At 47.4% G+C, this 19,025-nt stretch overlaps 1 protein-coding gene across 2 annotated transcripts; it reads left to right on the top strand.

Moving 5' to 3' along the window:
- Positions 1-1,204: 1,204 nt before the first annotated feature.
- LOC144934175 (protein phosphatase Mn(2+)-dependent 1K-like) lies at positions 1,205-18,998 on the top strand. Of its 2 annotated transcripts, none has more exons than XM_078859723.1 (8): positions 1,205-1,474; positions 2,257-2,583; positions 2,919-3,103; positions 11,467-11,567; positions 15,197-15,362; positions 16,030-16,174; positions 16,574-16,708; positions 17,735-18,998. In XM_078859723.1, the coding sequence occupies exons 2-8, from the start codon at positions 2,368-2,370 to the stop codon at positions 17,864-17,866; spliced, it is 1,080 nt and encodes a 359-aa protein (XP_078715849.1). In that variant the 5' UTR covers positions 1,205-1,474; positions 2,257-2,367; the 3' UTR covers positions 17,867-18,998. The 2 variants fall into 2 exon arrangements, with proteins under 2 accessions (XP_078715849.1, XP_078715848.1); XM_078859722.1 differs by having other exon boundaries at positions 1,205-1,470.
- The last annotated feature ends 27 nt before the right edge of the window (positions 18,999-19,025 follow it).

Raw genomic sequence — 19,025 nt, forward strand, 5'->3', positions numbered from 1 at the left:
GCAATTGTCGTGCAAGGCAAGGGGCCTCGCTGCAATCATTCATTGTTTTGCTCAAAAAAGCGAGTACTGTAAAAACCCAGTCATAGATTTATTCATAGATCCAGTCAAATATGTATTTAGTCATTTCTGGTTTCAATTGAGATCCATCCGATTTTTAACTCACTTATCCTCCGCCATTCCCAAGTCAAGGGTCGTATATACTGACCCAGTAGCATATCTTGAATTGTAAGCATCATTTTCAATTTTCAGTGACCAAGAATGAGTAAAAAGTTGGAGACCACGTTAATTTCGGAAGCATTTTGGCTGGAGACCAGTGAATTGGTGGTGGTATGGGGGGCTATGGGCTTGCGGCAGTGCATGCAAGCTGTGCGTGATCGCCGTGGGGAGGGAAAGCCAGCCTAGCCCAGCCAGCCGAGGTTCCTCCTCTTCTTGTCCGTGACAAATGTCCACTTTGACGCTAACGGCTTACCAAGCCCGCTGCCGCAAGCCGCATTCTACACGCATGGCACGCACGCACGCACGCGTCATGCGACCCAAGCGTGGCAAGTTACTGCGTTTGTCTAAACACAAATAGAAGATAAAAATAACATTTGCTTCCGACCGTCAAACGCATCGTTTCGTGAGTTGAGCAATATTCATCTTCTTGGTTCTTTCGGTAATGTCACGTAGAAGGGAAGTAATAAAATAATAAAAATAAAACATAATAAAATAATATAATAAAATTGAGCAATATTCTTGAAGGACCCTTGGACTCGCTCCCTATAGTCGGGTAACTGGTTAAACGACATCAATTAATCGCACAGTCAAATAAGCTCAAATGTGGGGCAATTTGTTTTGTTCAATTTATACAAGCCGCGGTGGTGTATGTGAAGTTACCCGTTCACATTTCCTGCCTTTAAAGCAGCCTTTAAAACAGGGATGGGGAACCTTGTGTTTCTGCCAAGGGCCATTTGGATATTATTTATAACATTATTCGCGGGCCATACAAAATTATCAACTTAAAAATTTGGCCGTCATATTTGGTCAAACATTTAATTAACTCGCCCCTAATGCGATGGCTGGAACTGCTTCTCTTTGGCGAGGCGTGTGGTGATGTTAGCTGGCTATTGATGATGTTGTTGTTGCTACTCGCAACTGCTTTTCCAGGTTTGCTCCTGAGATTTATTGAATTTCGAGTCCCGCCTGCGGTTGCTTTGGCAGGGCCAGACCCAAATGATTTCGTGGGCCTCATACGGCCCGCGGGCCGGACGTGCCCCACCCCGAGGGGCATGCGGCCGTGCCTACGAATAAAATGCACCACCACCCCCTCCTCCTTCCATTCCCTTGAGAGGAGGAGGAGTGGCTGGGGTTGGGCGTGGGAACGTGAACCTCCTCCTCCTCTCGCCGAGTGATGCTTCTTCATCTCAGGATTGCATCATCCTGAAGACGGAGGCTTGGCAAAGACTCGCGCGATACGGACGAACGTACGTGGTGGGTAAGGCGACACGTTTTTTTGTATTTAACATAACCCTTTTTTGTTTTATCAGCGCCTGCGATTTTGTGCGTTGCGGTCGAACTGTGAAACTGTGGTGCTAAATAAAGAAGCAAATAATGCATGCTAATCATATGTCCGTTCAAGTTGAAGGTGCAGTAGTGTTTACACGGCGTTGGTTCAAGCGAGACAACTCCAAAATTGTTGGATTGATTCAAGCAAGGATTGACTGCTGATGAGACACTGAATGTTGAACCCGCTTCGGTCAATGCTGATGTTGTTATGCACCGCCAACAAGGCCGTGAGGCCTTTGCGTTGTACACATTGGGGATTATTTTTTGCTCTTGCAGAGACAGATATATGAAGGCGACTTTCTGCTATAGTTTTTTTTACTATAATACAACGAGATGAATGCTTTGTTTAATAGATGTGTACGAGTTAATGAGAATTCGTGATATTGCATTCAAATGGTGTATTGTGTATATACAGTATTTCTGGGGAGAGGAGGGGGGGGTGAGAGCGAGTCTATTGTGGGGTTTGTCATCGCTACACCATGTCAGTTCAAAGTATTTTTAGTCATGGGCCAGAGAAGCCAATACCTAATATTGACTTCAGTGGTGTTGAGAAGATGATAGGGGGTGGAGCCCCCCCCCCCAGCCCCCCCCTCCTCCACCCACATTTGCCTCCACTCCCTATCAAGCGGGCAGCCCCAGAGTGAACACTGTCACGATTTGCTGTGTTGCATAGCCTCTGCTTACTAATTAAAGGCAAGTTGATCTCAACAGGACCAAGGACTGGGAGGAAGACATTACTGCCCTTGGCTCCAACTAGAAGACAACCAGAACAAATACTTTGCAGCGTTTGGATTGCCCTATCACATTGAAACGCCAAAGGATATGTCCGTTCAGTTCGTCGTTTTAAACATCTGCAAGTATGGCAGGGTACCAGCAAAGAACTTGCTGCTGAAAGTGGAAAAGGGCAAGGAAGCAAGACATAGTTTTCCTCTGCGGTTACACTTCACTTCATCGAGGACGGTTTTGTGGGACAATTTTGGTGCCTGGAACATTGGGGATGAGGTCATTCTTCCTTCTGCTGAAATCATGGCCAGAAAGGTACATAATGCAGTAAAGCGGTTTAAATTGTGAGATTTATGCATATATAGTGCTCTGTCAATATTTTAAAATAATGCTTGTTTGCAAGGTTCAGTGCTTTTGAATGCTGTTATTTGATGCAATTTTAAGAAGCATATTAGGCAATATAATGCAAAATGTATTATTTATTAATCATTATGATTGCTGTATTAAAATGGACGCTGTGTAAATTGCAAATTTGTTATGAAACGAAACGATGATCTTGGACCTTATGAAGCGAATTCGCTTACAAACAAGTGGAACAAATGGGGAAGCGCAATCAAGGGCATGTGTCTGCTGGCTGTGGCTTTTTGCAGTCAAGGTACCGACCACATGTGAGAAACGTGGGTTGCACAAGCCAGACAGGCGTACGATCGACCAACGAGGACCGCTATGCCTTGTCAGAGGTCTCCAACAATGTGCTCTGCTTGGCTGTGTTTGATGGGCATGGAGGTCCCGCAGCTGCCAATTTCTGCAGCAAATACATGGCCAAACACCTCCGGTGAGTACTTTCCTCCACAGGCATATACATGGGGGGTTTGTACCTACCATGAGGCTTGCAGAACCCACGTCCTTATTTATAGAGTTCGCTGGTTGACAACATCAGAGCTATTCATGGTAAGGTCATTTTGCACGAGGTATCCCAAGCTGCTGACCAATGTAAACACTGTGCCATTAATAGGGGCACAGAAGATAGGCTTCCAAATGCACAACGTTGTATTGCACATTTGTTAAATCTGTGTATCTGCTCGATATTACTCAAGCAATTAAACATGGAGTGAGAGGGTGTTTAATGATGGCGTACATCAAAATGCCAATAGTGCCACCATGTGGTATTAACCAGAACCTATCTAACATGTTATATATTCACGAAATAAATAAAGCATGGTGTTACAGATATGAACTGCACTACAAGAATTTAGTAACTATTGATATTACAAGTAATTGACTTAGTAAGCATGAAGCTATTGAAGAGTGTATGTTTAATTACAAGTGAAGTATTGGAAAATGACGGCAGGAAACTCCTTGACGGGAACACACTTCTTTTATTAAATCTTGACTTGTAACGATACAACGCGTGGCCTCTCTTCTTCACAATGCGGTCACCATACAACGGTACAACTCGTGACCTCTTCTTCTTCACCCTACGCTTCTCTTGACTCTCTTAGATTCTGTGCTGCTGGCTCTCTGTGCCTCGTGTAGACTCCGCGCCTCGGCTACACTCTTCTCTCGTCTCGTGTAGACTCTGCGCCTCTGCTACACTCTCCACTCGCCTCGTGTAGACTTTGCATCTCTCTCTGGCTACACCGTATGCATACTCGGCTCGTGTAGACCTTTCTCTCTCTCTGGCTACACTGTATGCATACTCGGCTCGTGTAGACCTTTCTCTCTCTCTGGCTACACACTATACATCACTCAGCTCGTGTAGACCGTTCTCTCTCTCTGGCTACACACTATACATCACTCAGCTCGTGTAGACCGTTCTCTCTCTCTGGCTACACACTTATACCTTACTCTCCTCTACTCTCCCTTACTCTCCTCTCCTCTCCATTACTCTCCTCTCCGGGCTCTATCTCTGCACCTTCGTCTTCATTCTTAGATGGTTCCACTTCTGCCCTCTACTCCTCTGTGCATCATCTTATATATCTCTTCCTCCCGGGAGACGGAGCGGATGCGGACCTCAACGTCGGCACCGCTCCTCAGTTACCCAATCACCACGCGCTATCTCTACGATCCGTTTCCGCCCAGCGCGTGTTTCCACTCCTCGACCAATCACACCGCGCTGCCACCCGATCACTCCCTCTCAGCGCGTCACCGGCACACAGCCAATCAGCAGCACTACCCCCACCCGCGCACTGACGCCTGCTCCTCCCCGTCAGCGCGCGTCACCACACACACACGTACATACGCGCTGGCACATGACGTACACACCCAGCGCGTATCACCACTACATCACCCCCTCCCACATAGCTCGCAGCCGGCCCGGCTGCTAACAACAACCAACCGCGACGATAAAACGACAACCAACAAAAAAAAACCCGTAACCCCCCGAGTGTGCCCCGTAACATAACAACAACAACAACAAGAATAACTATGTACAGATTGACAATGAACACGAAAAGTCAACAATAACACGATACGAGCAAATTACAAAAAACGAACGCGCCCCACGTCCCTGCGACTACACGCAGTGACGAGGCGCACCAACAGCCCCGACTCCTCACGAGGCGGGTCGCGCAAAGTAGCACGACTTGGCGCGAGTCCGTCTGGCTGGTCCGTCGTATGGGGCGGGACACTGACGACCGTCCGACGGTTCCGGCTGCTCCAGACGGCGCGGAACGGGCCTGAAAGGGCCGGCCCCGCCGCGGAGATCCGGCCGCCGGTGGTCGGCAGCTGTCAGATCCGAGACACCTGGGAGCAGATCAGGCGAAAATACGCGTGGATCAGGCAGAGACATTTCCCCCTGTGGGTCGCCGGTCACGTCACACGCTCGGCCATGACGACACAAGGGGAGGCCATATGGAGGCGAGAACGGTTTCAGTCGGGAGGGGTGAACGTACCAACGGCGCTTTCCCCACTTTATCTGAACGCACTGGGGTCGTGCAACGCGCACGACCTCCACGGGTCCCCTCCACGGTCTCAACAATTTAGGCGACGTAGCCAAGGGTGCCTGAGGGCAATGCAGCCAGGCCCTGTCACCTGGTTTCCAATCGTGCCCGGACACCTTCCGTGCCCGCAACCGTTCATTAGCAATTTGGCGAGCCCGGGAATTAAGCCGTGCGGCCTCCCTCGCCTCTGTCAGCTTGTGAATATTAAACTTAATATGTTCTGCCAATTTAGAATTAGTTCGTGGAGCGGACAGGCCAAGTTGCGTTTCCATTGGCGGGTCAGCTTCCCGACCGTACATCAAATAGAATGGGGAAAACCCCGTAGCTGCATGGGGGGCCATTCTATACGCGGCAAGGACTCCCGGGACCTGCAGGTCCCAATCTACATGTGCCTCGCACACCTGCTGGCACAGCATGGAAGTCAAAGTTTTGTGGAGTCTCTCCACCATCCCGTCTGTCTGCGGGTGGTACGGGGAGGTACGCACCTTCTTGGTACCCAACAGATCGCACACCTCTTGCAACAATTTACTCGAAAATTTTTTACCTTGGTCGGTCAGCAGGCGTTCGGGAGCCCCCTTGTCCAGGACATAGCCCTGGACGAAGGCGTCCGTCACAGCCGCTGCCGACTGGTTAGCGAGAGGCCACGCCATAGGCCATCGGGTAAAGTATTCGACCCCCACTAACAAATATTTATTCCCTCTCGGCGTGACTGGGAAGGGCCCCAAAATATCGAGTGCAACGAGCTCGTTAGTACGCGAGACCTGAATAGATTGCAGCGGTGGATTAGCTGCCACGGGCGGTGGTTTACGCCTGGCGCACTCAACGCACCCCTTCAGAATATTTACCACATCACTTCCCATTCCCGGCCAGTAATAGTCACGCTGAAGCAGGGCAAGCGTCTTGTTAACTCCCAAGTGCAAGAGGCGTTCGTGTGCCGCCAAGACAACCCTCCCCCTTACAGCGGAAGGCACCACGAGTGCGTTCCGCCGGGACAACCTGTCCCATCTCAATAACATGCCCTGCTCAAGTACATAGGAGCCGGTACGCTCCTGGTCCCCCTCGGGACCCCCAACCTTGCGGCGCAATGCTAGCAGCGAGCTGTCCGCCATCTGGAGACGGCCCCATTCGCTGAGCGACAACGAGAGCAGCGAGTCCCGACCCTGAGAGGCAGTGGAATCATCCACGATCGGTGCGCCCGCTGTCGCAGCCAGTGCCCCCATCTCCCCCGCAAGCGTCGGTTTACAGCGCGCCGATCCCGACAAACACGCGCATTCATCACAAGGCAACAACCCCGACAAGCAATCGGCATTTGTGTGTCGCAACCCCTTACGGTACGTAGTCGTAAACTGATAGTCCTGGAGGACTTCCAACCAACGCGACAACTGGCCCGAGGGTTGGGCGACCCTCAATGAATACTGTAGCGCCGCGTGGTCCGTTCGGACCGTAAAGTGACGACCATAGAGATATGGCCTAAACTGCTGCACAAAAAAGACAATGGCAAGCAGCTCGCGACGGGTGACGCAGTAGCGCTGCTCCGCCGGAGACAACACCCTACTACCGTAGGCGACAACTCTTTCGACACCCCCAACGACTTGGGATAGCACCCCCCCAATGCCCGTGTTGCTAGCATCCGTGTCCAGCAAAAAGGGACTCGCAAAATCGGGATAACACAAGGGTGGGGCACCCACCAAGGCGTCCCGGAGGGAGCGAAACGCGGCCTCCTCCTCCGGTCCCCATTTGAACTTCACTCCCTTTGCCGTTAGAGCGTGCAAGGGTTTTGCAATAGTGGCGAAGTGCTCAACGAACCGCCGATAATAAGAAGCAAACCCGATGAAACTACGCACGTCGGAAACGGACGTAGGTGTCGGCCACGAACCGACACAATCCGTCTTCGCGGGATCGGTGGAGATCCCCGAAGAATCGACAATGTGACCCAAGTATCTAACCGACTTCCGAAGGAGGTGACATTTGGCCGGTTTAAATTTCAGCTTAGCCGATCGCATTCGCAAGAACACCCCTCTCAATCGCTGGAGGTGTTCTTCAAACGTTTTACTGAAAACAATGACATCGTCCATATAAATCAAGCATGTATCCCACTGCAAGCCCGACAAAACCAACTCCATAAGTCGCTGAAACGTCGCTGGAGAGGAGTGAAGTCCCATGGGTAACCGGTTAAACTGGAACAGCCCCCCTGGAGTCCGAAATGCTGTCTTAGGTTTCGACTCTTCGTCGAGCGGCAACTGCCAAAACCCCGATAACAAATCAAGAGTCGAAAAATATCGCGCACCAGACAATGCATCGAGGGACTCATCCATCCTGGGGAGCGGATACGCGTCAGCCACAGAGATCTTATTCAGGCGACGGAAATCAACGCAGAATCGCAGGGACCCGTCCTGCTTCTTAACCAGCACAATAGGCGCTCCCCACGGGCTAGAGGAGGGCGAAATAATATCGGCTTCTAGCATTTCGTTAACAGCCGACTGAACATGTTCCTTCTCCACGGGACTCAGTCGGAAGGGATTTAGCTTGACCGGCGCCGCATCGCCCGTTTCAATGTGGTGGTGCAACAAATCCGTGCACCCAATGTCATACTCATGTTTACTGAACACATCAGAGAATTCTATGAGCAACTCGCGCAGCGCACCCAACTGCGCCGCCGACAAATCGTCCGAGGCGGCGCATAGCGAATGGACCCACTCAAGGTCTTCCCTTGGCTCAACGTTCCGCGCGGGGCTCGAGCCCACCTGCGCAACCAACCCATCATCCACAGGGACCCGCGCCGCGTGAGCCAGCACGGTGCCCTGTGGAATGACAGCTGGCCGCGACCCCGCGTTCAAAACCATCACAAACGGATCCCTGTCAGCCCGCACCAAAGTGTGAGCCACCGATAAATCAAGACCCCCGACAGCCTTGTTAGAAGGACCCAAAAGCATACTTTGTTCCGAAGCCTCCCTCACCCATGGTTTCCGCAACCGGAGGGGAATCAACATCTGTGAACCCGGGGGCACATGCACGGTCTGTGTCGCCACCGCTTGTATCGTAGCGCACGCCGTCCGAATGTCAGTAGGGCTCGTCAAAAATGCAATCCGGCGACCCGATGGCAGTTCAATGCATCGTTGATCGATAAGAATTTTAATGGGCATTTTAGCCAAAAAATCAGTGCCCAAAAGACACGGAACCGCCAAAGAAGACGAAACGAAAACGGGTCCCGACAATTTGATATTTCCAATGCAAATGGACGCCCTAATCTGACCGATAATGCCCAACGATCCCCCATTAGCGGCGTAAAATGGCACATCCACTGGAAGCAGCGGACGACATTGGACTGGGAGAATATCATAAATGAGGTCCGATATAATAGTTGCCGATGCCCCCGTGTCCACTAACACCCTAATCTCGACCCCATCAATAGATCCCGTAACAACGGACGAACCCGCCGAAGCAGCCACAATTCTATGCCCCAATTCCGCCCATTCAATGTCTCCCTGGTCCCGGCCGAACCCCCCTCGCCGAACCGAATCCCCGAACCTTAACCGGCCCTCCTCCGCCGCAACGCGGCGTCCCATGTGTGCCGAATAAACAGGCCGAGCGTGTGAGGTGCCGCGACTTGCCGGGGATTGTAGAGATGACTTGGGATCTCGGTCGTCGTCCAGCCGAGCACCCATGGCGCGCTGACGCGGAGCGCGGCACCCGGACGCCACGTGGCCCCGGAGGCCGCAGTTATAGCACGTGACGAGGGTCGGAGTAGATCTTGGTTGCTCCGACTTTCGGCCCGATCGCAGAGGCGACCGAGCCCCCGGCCTCCAGTCCCCTGGTCGTCCCGTGGCGAACGCCTCCTCTCGTGGGCTGACGACTTGGGGTTCGGTGACCACCGAACCCGGAGCTGCGACGACAGCAGCGTTGCAACCAACTCCTTGTTTCCGTTGTAGGGCCTCGTGCGCTTGAATACTCGTGGCGACTCTCAAAGAGGAAATATCAATCTCGTCAGCTGTGTTGATAGGGACCCCCAGGTCCTGCGCCAACTTAAGCAGCTGCTCCAAAACCATCGCATCTTGGCCCTCCTCGTCCATCCGAGGGAACGCAGCATCAGCAAGAGCCAGCAACGCCGTGCGATAGGCCAGCGCGGTCTCCGTGGCCGCTTTCCGTCTTGCGTAAAAATGATGGCGGCACGCCGAGGGAGGTCCGTAGACCCTGGCCAACAAACCCAGCGCATCCTTCAGCGTGGAGCGGTCCGACTTCCGTGCAGACCTGAAGGCCGCGAGCGCATCGTCGTCCAGCAGGGCAGGCAACGCCCGCAGCGCCGTAGCATCGGACCACGCTGACATCTCTTGATGCGCCAAAAACCTTCGCTGAAATTTGCCCCAGTCTCCGCCTTCCGCCTTGAAGGCTGACAACGTGGGCAGACGCTGCTGAAAAATGAAGTCATCCGCCTCGTGGTTCCTCTCCGCCTCTCCGTCGGTGTGTAAGATGGCGGCTCCAGCGGCAGACGTAAAATGGCGGACCCCTCGCGCGCTGATGACGTCGATGCGCGCGCTTGGGAACCCACCACCACGTGGCGCTCGCCGTTCCCGCCAAAAGTAGGCCCAGGCGCAATGGCGGGAATCCCCCATTCGTTTTGGCGGGAATCTGCGGGGCGACCTTGTAAAATGTCCCCCACCGTCCCCGCTCCTCCCGACGAGCTGATCTCCGCCAAGATGGACGCGGCGGCGAGCAGCAGCTCCGCCAGTCGGGAGTGCGCCTCACGAAGCACGGCCTCGGTCCCCGGTCGCTCGGCCGGCGCCGTCGACGGATCCTGTAGCGTGGGCAAGTCCTCCTCCTCACCCCCCGCCACCAGCGGCCCCGAGTCGTCCAGGTTTTCCTCGCGGTCAATCCCGTGGGTCCTACGGGTCTTCCTTGTCTCCATGCTTGGAAGCCCGTTTCACTTCTGACGCCAGATGAAGTATTGGAAAATGACGGCAGGAAACTCCTTGACGGGAACACACTTCTTTTATTAAATCTTGACTTGTAACGATACAACGCGTGGCCTCTCTTCTTCACAATGCGGTCACCATACAACGGTACAACTCGTGACCTCTTCTTCTTCACCCTACGCTTCTCTTGACTCTCTTAGATTCTGTGCTGCTGGCTCTCTGTGCCTCGTGTAGACTCCGCGCCTCGGCTACACTCTTCTCTCGTCTCGTGTAGACTCTGCGCCTCTGCTACACTCTCCACTCGCCTCGTGTAGACTTTGCATCTCTCTCTGGCTACACCGTATGCATACTCGGCTCGTGTAGACCTTTCTCTCTCTCTGGCTACACCGTATGCATACTCGGCTCGTGTAGACCTTTCTCTCTCTCTGGCTACACACTATACATCACTCAGCTCGTGTAGACCGTTCTCTCTCTCTGGCTACACACTATACATCACTCAGCTCGTGTAGACCGTTCTCTCTCTCTGGCTACACACTTATACCTTACTCTCCTCTACTCTCCCTTACTCTCCTCTCCTCTCCATTACTCTCCTCTCCGGGCTCTATCTCTGCACCTTCGTCTTCATTCTTAGATGGTTCCACTTCTGCCCTCTACTCCTCTGTGCATCATCTTATATATCTCTTCCTCCCGGGAGACGGAGCGGATGCGGACCTCAACGTCGGCACCGCTCCTCAGTTACCCAATCACCACGCGCTATCTCTACGATCCGTTTCCGCCCAGCGCGTGTTTCCACTCCTCGACCAATCACACCGCGCTGCCACCCGATCACTCCCTCTCAGCGCGTCACCGGCACACAGCCAATCAGCAGCACTACCCCCACCCGCGCACTGACGCCTGCTCCTCCCCGTCAGCGCGCGTCACCACACACACACGTACATACGCGCTGGCACATGACGTACACACCCAGCGCGTATCACCACTACACAAGTGTATGCCGTGCTGCGCTATGACCCGAGTTCGATTCCTGCTCATGGCCAACACCAGTGACAACTATTCTGACCTGGTTCTGGGCTTCTCCTAGGTTGATTCAGCCTCAAATGAATACCTGGTGCGGTGTATAAACATCGCCACTGGGGAGACAAAGGCGGCCTAGCATGGTGCCGACTACCCACACCCTTGTGCCGTGCTGGCCTTCATAGGTGCTCCCCAACAGCACTTGTTTCTACAGTATGTTAAGGCAATACGGATGATCTTTGTACTGCACATATAATGTATGTGTGTTTAAACATGTATATTTTAAATTAAAAGTGGCATCCTGTTCCCCATTCCCCGCCCCCCATCCCAAGGAAGTACCTTCAGAAGGAGGACAACTTGGAGATGGTTTTGTCTAAGTCCTTTCTGGCGGTTGACCGGGAGTTTACAAGACGTGTGACTCTCTCCCAAGAAGGTGGGGTAATCTAGCACCCTGACTTATTGTTGACGTGTGGCATCGTTAAACTAATTAACTTGTGCTTCATTAGATCGTAATAAACCTTTACAATGTTTATTTCACACCTGAAATTAAGTAAACAACTCGGAATGTAGTGTGTGTAGCAAAAAAAACTATCTTGTATAAAGCATTGATTTCATAATTGTTTTGTGAACTTTGTAAACATACAAATAACATGCCATGTTTAAAAACCTTTATCTTGAAGTAAACTGAAATTACACATGCAAATACACTAAGGAAAATATATGCAAGTAGTGTTGCATTGCTCAATTTGTGCATGACATAACTGGATGGTGTTATGTCCTTTGTGTGTGATTTGAGCCATACCAAAAATACCTGAACAGAAAAAAAATCCAAGCAAAATCATAAAGTTATCTTTATTTAAACCAGGTGCAATCCCATTGCAATGTTAGTATATTTAACGAAGTTAAACCTTAGCTATGTATGTGGGATACATTTAATTGAAGCATTTAATGCATTTGAATTCATCTTATGAACAGAGTTTTAAGTATATTGACAAATTTCACATCAAATGCAATGACATTTGTCTGTGTGCTTAATGCATAGGGATATATATGGAGAGAAAAATAACTTGAGTTTGAGGTCACAAAAATTATTCTTTCAAAATAATATATTTCAAGAGGGGAAAAAAATGCCTTTTGAATAAAACCGATTTTATTTCTAATCAATCTCGGCTACAAAAACGTCTAAACCGTTGCATTCAAGCATGTTTTGAATTTACAAAATGCAAGCAATGCTTTGTGTTCTGCACTCTACTTCAATGCGGTGACAAAACTAACATTAACAAAGATGAATGTATACTCTTTGGTTATTTCGGTAAAGTCACGTAGGTAAAAAATAAAAAATAAAAATCACGAAGTTTCGGAGGCAACACAAGCTTCCGTCTTCAGGTGGAACCGTCACAGCAAAATTACTGTATCAGGTGGACGGTTCCACCTGAAGACGGAAGCTTGTGTTGCCTCCGAAACGTCGTGATTTAATTTATTTAAATTTTTTACCTACGTGACTTTACCGAAAAAAACAAAGAGTATGAATCCTTGCAGTCACGAAAACTTCAAATCTAGAAAGATGAATGTCTGAACATTAGAGTGGTCAAGTTCCACATTTATTTTGCTTGAGCACTGGAGGGTGAACTGCTCGCACGACACTTGACGTTAGCTATTTACAAATTTACTTGGTGTTGAACTGGGATCATGAGCAAAAATATTTGCTCATAAGCAACATCAAAAATATCTTGCAAATGATACGATTCAGTAATTATTGCCAGTTTCAAATACATTAATATTAATTGCAAATTAATAAAATCTCTCAAAGCAGCAGTTTATTGTCATAAAAAGAGGCACATTTGTGTTTCCCAGACCCCAGATGTGTTTAACCTGAAGCAAATGTGACTAATTAAGGTTAAACCGTTACGAAGGGTTAATTTATCTGTACGTCTTCCACATTGTGATTTACGCAAATACATGGGTTCCTTGTGCCCTATCATTCCAATTAGATGACTCATTCATGTGGATAGCTCGCAGAACCTAGCATAGCAATTTAGTGTTAATGTATAGTGTAATTGTGAACATTTGCTATGGATGTGTGTGTGTGCCTACAACATGCTTCCCATTTGCTCACTGCAGAATGGCTGTGAGAAGCAGCCTCAGGGTACAGTCCTGATTCGAGGTTTCCTGGACCTCTGGTAACAGACAGTTTGGGTTGTCTCCTCATATTTTCATTTTCTTAAAAATAATTAATGTACGATTGTCTGTACATGAATTAATCCTTGCTTTGTAATATTTTGCTTGCTGGAACTAATGCTGATCATTTAGTTTTTTTACTTAATTTTGTTAAAAGAATCTCTACAGTACATTATACATTAAAAATATTGTGATTAATAACGCATTAAACCTAGATACACGATGCAATAGTGAACCGATCCTATCAAGGGTTATCGATTATATCAAGATAAAATGTTTCAATGTTTTACCAAATTGAGTGGGAGTTATAATTTTTCTAATTTGGTTCAATAGCAATATGACATTTATCTAATCGGTAAGTTAGAACCACATGACTACGTCGATAGCCTTACTAGAAAGACAGGGCAGCGACACGGTGAACAAGGAGTCACTAACCAACCACAGAGAGGGTAGCTCACGCCTTTACGATTACCACAATTATATGACTACCGCAACAAATATATGAATACTACTGAAACTACGACGAACACAACCACATACATAATTATGTGGGATGCTTGAATTTTGATGGTAAAAATATATAGACCTATTTATATTTACAGAGATTCGTAGTTAGCGCTAGGTAGTTTTGCCCTTGATTGCATAGTATTGCATAGTATTTTACCTTGGACAATGTCTTCAATGGAGTGCAATCTGGTGCAGTCTGATGGAACCCACATTGCATCGTGTATCTAGGCCTTCATAATATTTTTTTCCAGCAAATACAACCTTTAATGTTTATTGTTTCATATCTTTTGAATCTGGATTTTTTTTTTGTCTTTCAAACGTTGAAAGGAATTCACTAATGTATGAACTTTATACTCAATACAGTTAATTTCTTCAACCTGTACTTAAAGTTTCCTCCAACATAAAAAAATGGCATCCATAAATGTGTGCCAGTGAGCAACTACTTGGTCTATAAACAGTTCTATTTATTTATGATAACACGTTAAGCTTGTTTGAGTGAAATGATAACGCATGTCACTGTGTGTTGGGAAGCATGTAGCTTGTGTGCCTGTCCTTGCAACCCTGTCCTTTGCGCAGTCTCTGCCAGCTCAAGCAGTGCTGTCGCGGTCGGATGCCCTGTGGGGCTGTGTGCCACGGGACAGCTTGGAAGCTCCCCTCGAAGATCTTTGCTCTCACATTGGGCTCTGAGCTGGGCTTAGTAAGCACTGCCGGAAGGCATCGCTACCAGGGGTTCATTTAAAAAGGACATACTGCTGCCCTGTTAATATTGTGGCTGTTCTTCCACTCTTTTCTCCACCCTCGTAGTTCCCTTTAGTTATTCCCATGGAGCAGTCCTGAATGGTAGTCACTCGTGGCTTAGTGCAGACAAGTCAGTATGGCCTGTTAACTGAACCCCTGCCCAAGTATGAATCAAACCTGGAAGACAAGCGTAGTGTGCAAACAAATTATTGAAGTTCGTAACACAGTTTGTTCTTGTGTACATCATTCTGCAATAATATTTCTTCTCTATATGGGGTATAACAGCGGTGTTTGTAAAACGTACTAAATGATATTTAGATTTCATGTCTAATCACCTAATCCTTTGTAATCAACAATTCTATCACGTCAAACCAACACTGCACCTCAGTGCATACATGCGCCCTTAAAAAAATTGTCTTGGTATACATATCCATAAAATGACAACCACGTTTATAAATGTTAAAAGTGTAATGCTGTATGACTTAATGAATAGGAATGTCCAAACACGAAGTCATGACAAACTTGAGACTTTCAAGCCTGTGGTTGCTATTCCTCCTAGTCCACACGTGGGCCCACAGTAATGCGATGGCAGTTGGCGGATGAGCAGCCGTTGACCTCGCTTTGCTCTATGTCCTTTAGCGGAGCTGCTGAGGAGCGGAACGACGGCCACCGTGGCATTGCTGCGTGACGGCCAGGAGCTGGCAGTGGGCAGCGTGGGTGACAGCCGTGCCGTACTGTGTCGTCGCGGCAAAGCCATGGGGCTGACGGAGGATCACACTGCCCAGCGCAAGGACGAGAGGACTCGGTGAGGCCTGCCCACCCAACGCTCGTCACTGCCACCGTTAATTTAATTGTGCCACGCCGGGGGAACCTGATTCGCATTGGGATGGTTGTCAGTTAAAACGCTGGTCAAGCTTTGACTTGGCGTCATCATGCTTTTTGGGGGTTGATATTTTTTGTGCTATTTTGTCATCGGCCAAGAGTGGGTTTCCTATGGAGAGACTGGCTTCTATAGAAATGTCGTGTTTCCTCCAATGATCCAGGACTGCTCATAAACATAAGCAATGACATTATTTGTTTGAATATAGGGGCACACTTGCTTTTAACTGTGTTGTGGAGTGATCATTTATGATCTAAGTCTTTGTATGTATGTTGAACTTCTATCGTACCGTACGCAGCCAAAAATGCTAATCGGAGGTGCGGGGGAAAGACAACAAACTAAACACAAACATAAGTTCTTTGGCTATATTTTCCCCTTGTTATTTAATGTACGTATTTTCTTATATTTCTGTGTAACCCTTGCAGGAGCTCCTTAATCCACCTTTCAGTCCCCTTGTGGTGGGCTGTAATGAATCTGGATATTCATTGCTGTGTTGCAACCGAAAGCTCAATGAGCCCAATTTGTAATTTTTTATATTCCTTCTTAAAAGCCCTCTGTTGAAGTACATCATAAACACGTGTTTTGTTTGCAGAGTTAAGGCGTGTGGAGGGTTCGTGACCTGGAGCACCACTGGCCATTCTCGCATCAATGGCACACTGGCCATGACACGCAGCATCGGAGACATTGCTCTCAAGCCCTATGGAGTCATTGCAGATCCTGAGATACAGCAACTGCAGGTACATTGAAAATATGCATCAAATAAGCCCATATGATGAATACAATTCTAAAGTGATGGTGTCTTACATAATATAATTATGCTGTATTTTCTTAAATATTATTTTAACCCTTGCAGTAGATCCTTAATACACCTTTGAATAACCTGCGGGTGGGCTGGAATGTGGATATCCATATTGAAACCCATATAGGGAGCATGGAAGTACAGATTAAGTGTCCCCTGATGTGGGGGAAAGCTTTTTAAAAGTGGTCAAACTGAATAGCACTGGATTGTTTGGGTTCAAGCATTTATGTACCTTAAATTTTAGTATCTCATTTCCAGTAAAGTTACATGTGTTGATAAAATGAATAGTCCGTTTCTGTTATCATTGGGAGGTTAGGGAGTATACTTGCCATTGCAGCTGAACCATGAAGATGACAGCTTCCTGGTGCTCACCACTGACGGCATCAACTATATCATGAACAACCAAGAAGTGTGCGATGCAGTGAGCAGTTCGCACACTCCCGAGGAGGCTGCCCACCTCATCACCGACTCAGTATGTGCAGGACACCAATTACAGTGGATATTAGTAGCTTGTTTCTCACCTATGAAAAATTTATTTTTGCACAACATTGGATGGAACTGCTGTTTTCTCTCATTATGACTGTCAAAATGGGCACTTTTTTTGCAATTCTAACCCTGACCATTTTATTACATTGCTTTATTTATGTGCTTGAGTGGCTGAGGCATTTCCCAATAAGCGATATCATGTTATGCCCCGGATTACATTTATGTAAATGGTTAAAGCTCATATCTGTTGCAAAAAACTGAGTAGAGTATCACCTGGAGTTTGTAATTAAGCAGTAGATTACAACAGTACCATCTGTTGCCATTGGAGAGGTGATGCAATTCCAAAAATACATATCCAGTAATTGTTTAAAGCAGCTGCAATTCTTTCCACACGTACAGCAGTGCGACAGTAACTTTCCCCATTGTTCCCCTTTTTAACTCTTGCACTTCAAAGCACCCCCTCTGTTAAAATGAAAAGTACTACTCGTATAATTTCCTATCCTTTTTGAAATGCAGAGCTAACATCTCGAATAGCACATTTCATGTAAAAATGTGCACAGTATATCTTTAACCTTGAAAACCTGTTGGTCTTGACTGCGGGGTGGCGTTAAACTTATCTTCTCTCCCCTTTCTCTTTCGTTTTTTTCTCTCTCCCATTTTTACAACTCCTTCCCCGGTTTGCCCCATTCCTTGTTATTGTGGTTGTTCCGATGGCCTGGGGTTGGGAGTGTATTTACATGTGGCTCCAATGTCGATAGTGGACTGCATGTAACGTAGTTATTTAATATTTGCAGGGTGTGTATATTGTTTCTTGATGCCCTTGGATGTAAATAAAATAAAAACGTTGTTAGCCTTTTATAAAAACGCCAGGCATGCCTTGTAGAGACTCTTGGACTGTGCACACAGTTATACTGGACTTGTCCCTCACATATCTAGTAGTAAAATACAGATTCCCTTTGAACATGGCTTTGTTGATGTTGGCAGTTCTTAAAGAGATGCATTCCGTTTGCAGGCACTGCAGTACGGCTCCGACGACAACGCAACGGCTGTGGTTATCTCATTGGGCGCATGGAGGAAATTCATCAAGGTTCAGACACATGCCACGTTCCTCCCTAGAGTTGTCTCTGGTGGGCGCTGGGCATGAAAACAAGAGGCCCACGCTGATTAGCACCATTACAAGCTAAACCAAATCCACATCAAGATGAAATTTCCTTTAAAATACGTGCTTTATAAACTATATTTGAAAAATAAAGCAAAATTAACTATGATATAGCACGAACACATGCTATCTCATAGCTAAGTTTTCCCAAGTACAATCAACAGATTAACCAAAATTTAGTCTATTCTGGGTTTCTGTATGATTTTGTACTTGGAGCAGTGCTTGCTTGATAGGACTTGACAGTTCAAGGAAGATATTCATCAAACCGTTGGCTTACTGACTTCGCCAAACTTTGGTACTCTGCCTTATGAAACTGCATTACTGAACATCTGTGAAAAATATGCTCATCAGATTTCACCAGAATAAATACAGATTCTGTATTATCATAGATTTTAACCATAAACTTACGAAGCAGAATGCAAGATTACCAAATAAGACCGTTGTGTATTTTTTTTTTTTGCCATTTAATATATCTCAATTTTGTGCATGGTAAAGGTTGCTATTTAAACGTTATCTTGAACAAGGTTCGCTTATTGTGGTACATTAAGTTTTTTGAAAGGGCCACTTTGCATTTACTTCACACCTTGGTGAAACTAGTTTTAAATATAGCATTTGTAAATAATTGCAACATTTGTCCAGAGTATATTTCCAAGCAGTTCAACCTTTTACTGGTTCTCATATTAGAACTCTCTCGGATATGAATTTGGGTGGTGTGATAAGATTACATAGTTTTGGTTCGTTAAATGTTAATGCAGTGGAACAGTTGGTTAGCGCACTGCGCTGTGAACTCGGATACCTGAGTTTAATACCGGGCCATGGTTAACACCAATGGCAAGTGATAACCGATTCAGTAGTTCTGGACCCCCCTCCCCCCCAACCATTCACCAACAAATCTTGAGAATCTTGACTGACACGAAACTTCATCCAGGAGTGACTTGACAATCGACTATTTAGTGTTAAGAAAATGAAAATAATACATACGTACAGGTATGTCTATATACTTCTCTACAGTATAATTTACCAGTTCACCTGGTATCTGCTTTAGTCTGTGTACATTGGTAAGAGGTGTTGCATTGTACATGTTCAGCAGCATTGTTGGTCTGAATTTTTATTTTGAATACTGTATATTGTACAATAAACATTT

The sequence above is a fragment of the Lampetra fluviatilis genome, chromosome 9 (genome assembly GCF_964198595.1).
Source record: "Lampetra fluviatilis chromosome 9, kcLamFluv1.1, whole genome shotgun sequence".
Classification (NCBI taxonomy): domain Eukaryota; kingdom Metazoa; phylum Chordata; class Hyperoartia; order Petromyzontiformes; family Petromyzontidae; genus Lampetra; species Lampetra fluviatilis.